Genomic DNA, 12587 nt, shown 5'->3' on the forward strand with positions numbered 1-12587 from the left:
AGTGTTTTGAGGTAATTGAATTCTGGATGAATCCGATTATGAGCTGACAGTATTATTTCGCTTTGGAGAATCGGCCTAATTACCTTGTAATCGGATTATTTGACTTGCGATTCTCCGAAACGAACGCGCAACATTGCTAATAGGGGGTATCAGCTTGCTAGTGAGTTTCATCAATGTGTTAAAAGTCTTTTGTCTCTTATGGATTTTGGTACACTCCACAACAATCCAGTGCTCCTATCAGGGCGATTACTATATATGGGAATCACCTAACCAAATTATTTGGTAAGCCACGTGGATAGGAAAAGTGGATTTTCCACTTTGAAGAATGTGAGACACATTGATGGAGGATGACCGCATGAGCCAACATAATCAGCTGGCGGATTACCCAAAATCGCTAGCGGTTACTAGAATGGCTATTTACCACTCCAATACATGCGACTCAATTTCATTATCCAAAATCACAACACTCTTTCATATAATCAATCTTTTCTCAATTTCTTTCAATTAAATGCTTTTAATTTCCAATCATGTAATCCTAATTTTGATTCTTCTGAGAAAGATATGGAAATGGGTGAAACCTAGTATGAAGAATGAGAATAAGAAATGTATGGATAGATTTTGCGTCAAATGACTCAAATGGATAAAGACGCAGTTGAGGATAGAAGTCGACGAAATTTTATGTTGCAATTACATTCAGGGCCTTTAGAGCCATAACAAGTTATGACTAGAAGATGGACGTGACGAGAAATTTTTACCACGACAAGATGATCTATGATTATTTTAATCCTGGATGTGTGCATTATGATGCATATTTTCAACATGAATTCCGCATAGGCTGCAACTTAACTCAAATGATTTGCTGAGTTTTATCAGGTACAAACTTTATTTAATTATCAGTTTGATGTCTGAGGATTTAGTCCTGAACAAAAGGAAACTGCATCCCTTTGTATATTGTATTATGAAGAGTAGTTTTTGTTAAAGCAATGCTCGTTTGAAAACACAAGTTTTGTTATCTCAAGCTTGTTATCAATATTAGTTGATCAAAACTATATCTAGATTTCTTGTCTTTGAAATCAAGTCTCAGTCTAGGTTAAAATTTAGTAATTGAGTATCAGACATCACCCTTGAAGACTGAAGATCGATGAAGACATTTGAAGAACTTCATCAATCAAGTATGTGAAGACTGAACCGTTTTATTTACTCACTATATTACCATTCTATCTTATGGGACTATGTCATGTAGCTTCTAGTAGATTTACAAAGAAGAAATTTAAAGTCAAGCTTGTCTTGTTAAATATCTCGAAACATGTTTCAAGAATAGATATTCAAAGGTCCTTAACAATATTAGTTCGAAACAATTTATTGTTCAAGAATTATTTTTTGGAACAATTGAAAATTGCCATGCAAATGATTTTATCATTTGGGAATGTTCAAACATCAAAAGAGAGAAATTTAGAACTTCTGATATTTTGGCTCAGGGTAGGTTGGCGGACCACTTTGCAAACCATGGATATCTGAGTCTCAGAAATGTAAGGAAGGTTGGCGAACCAGTTCGCAAATCGTAAGTTCAAAATGAGACAGTTCACGAACCCAGTTCACACACCGTGGTGATCTGAATATTTCATGTTGGTGTAAAAGACTAACGGTAGGCGAACCCGGTTCATGAAACGAGTCCATCTGAGTTCTCAAGCCGAGTAGGGTTGGTGAACCCGTTCACGATCGTAGCACCCTGACTCGTGAACTTGCCTTATGGTTCAAGAACCGTTTTACCGATGGTCCTAGTAGAATTTAGCAGATGTTCAAAGACTTAATTTTTAAATAAGTTTAGCATTGATATGACTTTCTTAAACACCTCTAAGACATCATTCATCACTAAAAAACTTGTTTATGTGTATCATGATTAAATTCCTAAGTGTTTAAATGAACATCAAATTGCTAATAATTCATATGGCATATTTTCAAAAAAGAACAGTCCTTACCCATGGTTCCATAACCATACCATTGTGTATACTCTTCTATGTAGTTTCAAGACACACTTCTTATATACTTACTTGAAACACTAATTAGAGTGTCAAATAAATAAAGAAAGAGTTTGATTAAATCTCAAGTTATCTTAGCTTGAGTTTTAAGAAACCCTCAATCTTGAAAAACTATATATAAAGATGTTAATTCCTGACACCTTGTGTCCTAGTTGATAGCTAGAGTAGTCCTTTATTGACCTAAGTTTCGTTTGTGAGATGTTATTAGGTTTACGACTAATAGATTTCGGTTTGGGGATTCATGAAGCCATGTTCGACTATCTTTTACCTTGATAGTTTGTGTATCCTGATCTTTCTTTTCTGTTATCGAGGTTTTCGTAATCTCTTTCAGCAAGATAGATATTAATCGCAAAGTTCTCTTCGTCTCAGACTTTGTGATTCCTCAAGATAGATATCTGAAAACAATTCTTAATCGATAAGTTGAAGATTATTTTTGAGAGGTGGTAAAAAATCCAGGCTTCTCATCTAAGTGAGTATAAGTGTTCCGGATTTATGAGGTTTGCTAGCTTTGTGTATTGCAAACGGATTTCCAAGCCTTGATTTTTGATCTAAAGGAAAATCAAATAGGCATATCTGCTAGAGGAAAATTAGTATCAAAAGTATTCATTGAAGCAACTCTTAGGATGTAAAGGACTTTATCTAAGGGAATTAGTTGGGTAGAGCCTTGCGAGTTCAAGAGAATATAACTTAAGCCCTTGGAAGGTGGATTCGGTCTCAACTACATTCCAATCCGAAGTCTGATAGTAGGCTAGTGTATGTAGCGGCTCAATACAGTTTGGTGTTCAAATATGGACGAGGTCCTCTGGTTTTTCTGCTGTTGCGGTTTCCTCGTTAGCAAAACTTCTGATGTTTTTTGTTTTTCCCTTTCCGCATTATGTTGTTTATCTTTATAATATGATTTACACAAGTAGTACTTATTCAATCTTAGTAGATACGTCCATATAATTGTGATCAATTACGTTATTTGTTTCTTGTAAAATTCGTATCTTGAATGATAAATTACAAGTTTATTTCTTGGCAGAATTCCGATTTGATTTTTTGGATATGACTAAATTGATCTTGGATATTGATTTTTGAGATCATCCAAGTACTCTTCTTAACAACCAGGCTCTCGGACTCCTTAGTTTATACGTACTGATTGAGAAGAGATAGAAATATAAAATCTACATACATATTGTCAAGGATCATTAAGTTGGGCTGCTTGCAATTGTATTAAATTTTGTCGATGCAAGTTTCCGAATGAAAAAGTTGGTGGTGTACTTGGTACCCTCTCTTTTTCAGTTTGTACCTGTTAAAATCCCTGTAATGTTGTTCTCACGAAAGATGACTTTTTTGAAGTGTCTTAATGTCAGGCCTCGGTACCTGCTTCATTCTTGTTCTACCTGACGCTCGAATTCCTTGTGCTCAGAATAGTTGAACTCGTTTGAACCTCATTTTACTGTTCTTTGGGCTGCGTCTCTCGCCGCTTTTCCAGCTCTCTGACTTGTTTGCATTTGATTACTTCCAACAAGTATGGATTAAATTTGTTAAGAACCTTTAGAATGTTGAATCAACTTTCCTGTTGGAAACTGGTTTTACGGGATCTTTGCCACTCTTCTCGACATTTTTGTTCCACATGTGGTTCACCTTCACCACCTCTTTTGCATCGGGTACATTTGCATGATCAAAGCTACATATTGACTAAAGGCTTTGCTAATTGCATGAGTACGATGAGACAACCCTTCGGAGTCACTAGAATTGATGTTACCGATTTCTTCACGAAAATTTTCAAAAATCTTTCCCCAGTTGCTGGCAACCATTGATTTGATCTAAGATAAAAAAAAATACATAATTTCTGCAAATTGATTCGTATGCATCCATCGTAAACTTGACGCCACGAACTCTGCCAGGGATGCGTTTGTTGTTGCGAGGGGATTGCCATGTTTGTTGTAGAAAAGGAGTTTTGGAAATGTTTCTGATAGATTGAGATGGTATGAGTATTGTGCTTGAAATAAGGGAAAGATGAGTATTGAGGATGAAATTGAAAAATTTAGAGATAAAGGTGTGAATCTTAAACTTGCAATGAGCTGATTAAAAATGTGAAATCTTGATATGTGAGGATGAAGCTAATCCGCTGGCGGATTATTTTTTTGGTCTATGCGATTTTAGATGAGATGCGATTTTTTTGCTCTATTACGACTGCAGTGAACACACCAATAAAATTGACCATTTGGCCATCAATTTCTGAAGTTTCAACTGTCCATAGTGGAGCAAAATAGATTTGCATTCCATACCAACCTTGCGCACACTTGTGGTTGTATGTGCTGTTTGGCTCCATTGGGCTTTGCATTAATCACTGACCTTTTCAAGCCATATCCTTTATTAAGTTTTAACCAACTGACCCCGTCCGTCTCCTTTTATACACAACAGATCTGATTAAGACCAGACGCCTAACAGTAATTTCCTTTCTTCTTTTACCTCAACATCTTTTTTCCTTTTCCGTCCTTCACCATTTTCCAAATCGATCAAACCTTACTCCGACCAACAATAACCGAATCATCTCCAACAATTTTCAGATCTACTAGATTAAATGTTCGTCTGTTTCTTCCCTCAGTAATCCAATTTTAGGGCATAATAATACCATTTGGTAATGGCGAAGTGGCTTAAAGCTGCCGAAGGTATGGAGAAATCTTCTTAGTTCATTTGTTTCAATCAATATATAATAATCTGATCAGTCTTGTTTTATTTTTTAAAATTTGATCTTATTTGCTTAATAGTAGTAGTGATGAATTTGGCTTTTGCATGACAAAACTGGGTAGAGAACGATACTAGGTAAACTCTTCTTATACATTGAAATATTGATTTTAATTCGATACAATGAAACTATTGTTGTCGAAGTTGAACCTGAAATATGAACATTGGAACAAAAAGTGAGAAGAAATTTATTGAATTTGAATGCATGTAGTTGTGTCACTAAGTAGTGAATGCAATTCGAGACGTGAATAATTCATCTCCAGAGAGATCTCGAATATAGAACCAGAGGTACAGTAGAGGATACTGCTATTAGATATAATTAACTCTAATTGTAGTGTCTATACATCCCTCTATTCATAGCGCGTCCATCATTTCATACATAGGAAATGACATGCTAATATGTTAAACGTACATACATGCTAATTCATATGTTAAATGGTTTTCAGAAAAAATCTTGTTATGTCGGAGAATTACTGATGATCTAAGTTAACGTTTTCTTTGTGAATCCAGATTTACTAGAAGTTGTAGATCGACGGGCAAAGCTGGTGGTTAGTGACTATGACCAGCAACCTGAATCAAACTCACCAGGTATCCGATCTTATTGCCTCTTTAATTGTGACTCACCACTAAGAGTATGTTTTGTGCTTGACAACTTTACCTCTCTGGCCAAGCTTTTAACTCTTGGTGTTATTGATGTATAGTATGAGTAAAAGTCAATCTTATACTTATTTTGGTGCATATGTGGTGTCTCTTTAGGCAACTCATTAGCATCCAATGGGGAAGAGTTGAAGTCCAAGAAAACTAAACGGAAGGAGAAGGTCTTATTCTAGCACATCCCTGACTTTTTGATAGGAAGATTAGCCAAGAAATGACTTGAATACTTTTCTGATGTCACTAATTTGTGTGCGCAACTGAATCTGCAGGCTCAGTCAAGGCTCCAGGCTAGTGAACCTCCTAAAACAAGCTCCATTGAGCCTGGTCAAGGTATCACACAGCCATCCCCAGATAATGCTAAACCTGATACGTTGGAGGGTACTGTATCTTCTGAAAATGATGGTGCTGTTTCCAGCAATTCCACGACCAGAACTAGCAAGGAGATACAGCCAGATTCAAATGAAGAGGGCACTATATTGAGTGTTTCTTTACCTGAGGCAACCCCGAGTGATGTAGATAAACCAGATAGTCTTACTGCAACGGAAATTTCTTCTACCATTAATGATTCAGTAGCTTCTAGTTCATCAGTAAATGGTGAAAGTACCATTGAAAATACATCAGAGAGACATAAAGAATTGCCTTCAGTTTCAGTGGGCGAAGGAGATGATGTCATTGATAAAGAACAATCTGCTGATGCCGAACAAATCACTAAACCAGGAGTTGAGGATACTCCTTCAAAAGTTGGTTTAGAGAGATCTGAACAAGAATATGTGGCAACACATACTAACACTGATGCTTCATCAGAAGATGTAGATCGAAAAAACCAACCTTCTTTAGAAATAAAGATGCAACAGGAACATAAACCTGATGTTTCTCCAGCTAGAGTGCAAGAGCAACTTGATGAGGTAACCTATGTCAATATACTTAAACAGTTCCATATATCAGTTGTGCTTAGCAATGTGATCGTTGGTTATATGCTCAGCGTATACTCTATTTGTTGACTAGTTCCTTTAGCTGGTTTGCAGGCTCAGGGATTGCTCAAAACTGCAAAATCTACTGGTCAATCTAAAGAAGCCAGGTTAGCTAGGGTAAGAAATCTCATCTACTTTCAGTTGTGTTGCACAACGTTATAGTTTTCTTTGTATTATATGTTAGCAATATTTAGTTACTTACACAAGGAAGTGGAACAATGTTAACAACTCCCAGCAATTCTTTTGACCAATCTGGCAATCTTCTTACTGCGGAATCGTGAATCCTTCACCTAGTCTGAGTTTACCATCATCACCATGTGTGAAAGGATAAGAATCGCCTATAAGTTGATTATTCATTTAATTTTAAACTACTTATCAGCTATCTGCGAAAGGAGTAGAAGGATAGGAATCGCCTATAATTTGTCCAGACCCTAATTACAGACCCATGGAAGCAGTCAAAGGCTTCTGCGAAAGAAGAAAGACTCCTGAATGTATACAATATGACATATAATAATATACTAAGGAACATTTAGGATTCAAATCTTGAAAAGACATGAAAAAGAGATTGTCATATATATCTGCTGGCTATCACCTTACTCTACATACTGTCCAATGTTCCTGTGATGGGTTTTCTTGTATGTTGGTTGTTATTTGTTCTTGAAATCCCCAATATCTTTTTTGTTGTATGAATATACAGGTTTGTGCTGGACTTTCAACCCGCCTTCAAGAATACAAATCTGAAAATAAGCAGCTGGAAGAGCTTCTTGTGTCAGAGGTAAATTGACTTCAATACGTCTACAAGTCTGGGATAATGCCAAACTTCATACTGCTTATGTACTTAACAGTTTGATGTTTTTCCTGTTAATTTGTTTGAACTGTTAAAGAGAGAAAGAAGACAGTCATATGAGGCTCTAGTTGAGCAACTACAGCAAGATTTATCTGCATCCAAGATTGAAGTGTCTAGAGTTGAATCCAATATGAGTGATGCTTTGGCTGCAAAGAATTCAGAAATTGAAAACCTTATCAATTCAATGGATTCGCTAAAGAAACAGGCTGCTACATCTGAAGGAAAGCTGGGCTCTCTTCAGGTATATATCTTGTGGTTCCATGCATTACTCTCACTTAAAATAAAAAAAATCAGTTCCCTAATAAGCAATAACTGTATTCCATGAATTATTCTCATTTGAAACAAAAATCAGTTCCCTAATAACTATGTTCCATGCATTCTTAACCAGGCAAATATGGAGTCTATCATGAGAAACCGGGAACTGACAGAAACACGGATGATGCAGGTGAGCAGCTTAAAATTACTGTACATCACAATGTTCCTCCTAATTTCAATTGGGTCTTCGTCATTCTAGTTTTTTCTTCATTACCATGATTGTTTCCTTGTTTCAAACTCCAGGCTCTACGTGAAGAGCTGGCTTCTGTAGAGCGCAGGGCAGAAGAAGAACATGCGGCACACAATGCTACCAAAATGGTTAATATCTGTACTTGTTAGAAAAATTTCTACACTTTTAGGTGTTTCTATTGTGCTTCTCTAATTGAAAATTTCTGTTTCAATAATCAGGCAGCTATGGAACGGGAAGTGGAGTTAGAACATCGAGCTCTTGAAGCATCAACAGCCCTTGCTAGAATCCAGGTATTTGGAGCTCAGCAGTTACAATTTTTCTTTTTCTTTCTATTCTTACTTTCTGGCTACAACTAGTATTCCCCTCCCTCCCTCTACTACTACAATAACTATCGGAAGCTACCACATGCCAGACAGCTGATTGAGTCAGCCAGGATATTCTTGAAAAGGTTGCAGGTTTTATTTTGTCGTACTTTGTTGGTCTAGCAAAGATGTATGTATACAGGGTTCTTGAAGCCGTTGGATGACCAATTTTGTCTTTTAATTATCACGACACCACGAGTACTGGGCCCTCTAACCTGAGTATGTGAACTTCATACAGTTATACGACCAATCAATAAAATAAAAAGAACTACTCTTTGCCACATCTAGGCTTCTTAATAAATGTATGGATTAAAAAGGAAACGTGACAGCTGCTATAACATCTTACCCCTCATGCTTTTGCTGAGTAGATGGTAGCCTGGTTTATCTCCTGTGTCATTTCAACTCAATTTTTGACAAAAGCATGTAATTCAGAGAACAGCTGATGAGCGGGCATCAAGGGCAGCAGATCTGGAGCAAAAGTTGGCAGTAGTTGAGGTAGACTACAATCTTTCATGCATTTCTTATTTTTCAGTTCTTCTTTTCTGGCTATTGAGGTGAAAATTCGATCTTGAGCTCCTTGGTGGTAATCATCAGTACATTATCAGGCTGAATGTGCATCATTGACTCAAGAGTTGCAAGATATGGAAGCTCGAGTTCGCCGTGGACAAAAGAGGTCTCCTGACGAAGCAAGTCAAGCACTTCAGGTTGGTAATGGTACATTATTAGTACTTGGAGACATATAAACTCTTAATCAAACATATGATAGTTTAAAGTAATGTGACCATGATTAAAAAGGAGAATTTTGAAAACCAGATTACGTATATATAGTTGGAAATGAAACACCTTCCGTAGACTAAAAATAAAACATGTCTCATTGATTAACCACATGATTCTGAGCCCCATGAGTAAGCAAAATAATGGTTACCAGCTTGGGTTTATTTTTTATGAATTATCAACAAAATGAGAACCCCTTGACTAAAAACAAAACATGTCTCAATGATTAACTACATGATTCTGGCCCCATGAGCAAGTAAAATAATGGTTACCAGCTTGGGTTTATTCTTTATGAATTATAAACAAACTGAGAACTCCTTGTTCTGTGACAAGGAATCCCGACGGTTCAGTTAGTGTATTCAACTCGGTTCAATGTAATATTTGATAATTGTCATGTGGCACACCACATGAAGTTAGATGCCTTACTCCATGCAGACCATGCCATATGATCATTACACTAAGAGACTAAGTAGTGCGTGAGATCTAAGTTATTCGTTTTTGTTTCTGGCCATTATACTTTCAAGATAAATGAAGTGCATCTAGTGCTAACCACAATTTCTGTTTGTTTGCTTGCCTTCCTGGAATTTTCTACAATATGTTATTAATTTTAATACTTCAACCACAGATGCAGGCATGGCAGGAAGAAGTAGAGCGTGCACGCCAGGGTCAAAGGGATGCAGAAAGCAAGCTTTCTTCTTTGGAGGTAATTTTATTGTGTTTTGTCTAAGTGCAACAGAATCGATATATTGGTACTTAACTCTTGAAACGGCTATAATGCACAACTAGGACTTTGTTGAAGACTATTATCCCTGAACCAATGTTTTCAATTATGGAGATAACGGTCATTGGCCATCACTGTTCGTTAGGGGATGAAACCCTTATTGATAAGCAAGCTCATTGATGCCTGTTATAACAAGAAAAACAGTGAATAGCGGGTATAACGGTTATATACGTTTTCCGAAAACTTTTCGCTTGTTTTATTTCCCGTTTCACGACCGTTAATGGTTATGTTGCCTTTGACCATTTCACCATTATAGTGGCTGTTTTAAAACATTGCTATCCATTACCCATTCAGAGAAGTTCAATCCTAGGCTTTGTATCACTAGATTCAGAGATAGTTCATTTAGAGAAGTTCAATCCTAGGCTTTGTATCACTAGATTCAGAGATAGTTCATTTAGTGCAATATGATTGTGATTGAGAATTAAAAATCAAGTTCTTAGTATATCTCTTACTACCCTTGCAGGCTGAAATGCAGAAAATGAGGGTGGAAATGGCAGGCATGAAAAGGGATGCTGAGCATTATTCACGGCAGGTTGGTGGCCCTCAGTTTTCAGTTAATGTTTCTTTTACTAGTAAAAGGGTGCACTTGTCTGTTTACACCCGGATTCTCTTACTTTTCTTAGTGGCTCATGTTATACTCCTTCCTTTTTGCAATAACAATTAATACATACCTTTTACATATCACAATGGTTAACAGGAACACATGGAGCTAGAAAAACGCTATCGCGAGTTAACAGATTTATTGGTACGTCAGGCCTAAGAGACACATCTAACCCCATTGTTTATAGTTTATTACCACCGAGTCATTCATAAAGCAATTTGTATCATTTCTTTCAGTACTACAAGCAAACTCAATTAGAGACAATGGCTAGTGAGAAGGCTGCAACTGAGTTCCAATTGGAGAAAGAGGCTAAGCGATTTCAAGAAGCACAGGTTTGTCTGTTATTTGCCAACTGCACTTTATAACCTTAATTAATACATTGCGTTTTTTTGGACCTGTTCCTCTCGGGTTACTTAAAGTTTTGTTATATTAATGGACAGGTAGAAGCAGAAAGAAGTAAGGTTCCACGCAGGGCATCAACATCTTGGGAAGAAGATACTGATTTGAAAACCCTCGAGTATGTTATTGCTTGCTATCTGATTTTGGCTGCTCTGAAAATACTCAATATTTCCTTACCTTATTCTGACAAGAAAAAGAGCAAAAGTCTAATGTTTTCTGATGAAACTACAACCACAGGCCTCTACCCTTGTATCATCGGCATATGGCTGGTGCTAGTTTACAGGTAACCGGTCCACTGTTCTTTCTCATAATCCTATTTGTCACTCCTATTTATACCCTAACCTTATCAAGCTGTGGGTTGATGCTTTTCTTATTTATACAGTTACAAAAAGCAGTAAAGCTTATAGATTCAGGAGCAGTTAGAGCCACTCGATTTCTCTGGCGATATCCTGTTGCAAGAGTACTCCTACTCTTCTATCTGGTGAAAAACCTTAAACTAAACCCTTTGATTTTTCGGGATTTTAACAATAAGGTGATGGCATATTTACACTGTCTAAATTATCTTTGTTAATCTTGAGTTCACAGGTGTTTGTTCATCTCTTCTTAATGTATCTGTTACATCGGCTTCAGGTATGTGTTTGAAAAAATTCAGGACTTCATGGATAATTTGTTAATCACTAGAACATAAGAAAAAGTTAAACTGCATTCTGCAAACTAATTATATGACTTGACTAATGATTGTTGTGCTTTGTTCAATTTAGGAACAAGCGGACAACTTTTCCGCCAGTGAAGTTGCAGCCTCGATGGGACTAAATTACCCAACTTTGCCGTGAGATAATATATAATTGTTCAACTCATTATATTGTTCAGCTTTGTAGTTTTTCTTTACTATTTTACTCACTGGAATCCAAAAAGAACGAAGTTCATATATACCTGTAGAAATACATTTTTTTTTTATAGCAACTTGTTCTGTTGTTTAACATTTCTAACATACTTTTGCAAAGTGCAGAGTCTTTGAACTTTGCCCTTTTTACTTGGAATGTATGAATAGATGATGAAATTCTACCCCTACTAATCAAATTATTCACCAAAATCTGAAAAAAACGATATGTGCGCAGATAAGATTCACCTTCTTTTACTTCATTATGGGTGGGTGTGATTTGAGTCTTGTTAACTTTTTGTTGGAAATGTACATTTGTACGAGGGGAAATGCTGGCAATCTATTCTCGAAATGTAGCCCGAGAAAAATGGTTTGGTGAAGTGCATGAAAATTTACTTAATATATCAGCAAATTCGGCAAGTAATCCAAACTCCAAAGAACAAAAGATAAATAAATAAAAAATACAAAAAATAAATCGAATTGCTAATGATAACACAATTACTCTGTGTATGGACAGACAATCGGAAGGAGTCTAAGACTTTTAAGTGCTAATCTTCCAAGAATTGCTAATCCATTGGAAGGAGTCTAACACCTGTTTGTTTGCAGCTGACTCATCTGAATCATCTGGATCCGAGTCGTTTGAATCTGAGTGAAATCACCTGATTCATCTGGATTTGAATCACTAAGGTCTGAGTCAGAAAATATGTTTGTTTTGTGAGTCAGACCTGACTCAGCTGACTGGATTTTTTTGGACAGAAAATGTCCTTGTGTACATTCTAAACCATAACATTTATCACTACTGAAACATCACAAATTGTTCCATTGCAGTCTAAACAACTTTCCTTTTTGATGGAATTAAACATATTAGACATCATAAAACAACAAAATCTAAAGATTAAAGTCCTAAAAACATAAAAGAAACAATAAAATCTAAAGGAGACTAGCTATCTCATCGCGTAAATTGTTCATATATATTTGCTCTTAACGACCAAACAGATGAGCTGCATTTTCTTATGTTTCCCCTTCCACTTCCACCTGTGT

At 36.4% G+C, this 12587-nt stretch overlaps 1 protein-coding gene across 1 annotated transcript; it reads left to right on the top strand.

Moving 5' to 3' along the window:
* The first annotated feature begins 4449 nt into the window (after positions 1 to 4449).
* On the top strand, positions 4450 to 11652 carry LOC113349187 (golgin candidate 1-like). Its single transcript, XM_026593119.1, has 21 exons — positions 4450 to 4696; positions 5283 to 5360; positions 5529 to 5590; positions 5696 to 6331; positions 6452 to 6514; positions 7095 to 7172; positions 7282 to 7485; positions 7633 to 7689; positions 7803 to 7877; positions 7968 to 8039; positions 8544 to 8606; positions 8717 to 8815; positions 9511 to 9588; positions 10130 to 10198; positions 10364 to 10411; positions 10504 to 10599; positions 10708 to 10784; positions 10904 to 10949; positions 11049 to 11147; positions 11252 to 11296; positions 11428 to 11652. Exons 1-21 carry the CDS (start codon positions 4669 to 4671, stop codon positions 11497 to 11499), a joined length of 2145 nt encoding a protein of 714 aa, XP_026448904.1. The 5' UTR covers positions 4450 to 4668; the 3' UTR covers positions 11500 to 11652.
* Positions 11653 to 12587: the final 935 nt, after the last annotated feature.

This window comes from Papaver somniferum, chromosome 2 (assembly GCF_003573695.1).
Source record: "Papaver somniferum cultivar HN1 chromosome 2, ASM357369v1, whole genome shotgun sequence".
Lineage (NCBI taxonomy): Eukaryota > Viridiplantae > Streptophyta > Magnoliopsida > Ranunculales > Papaveraceae > Papaver > Papaver somniferum.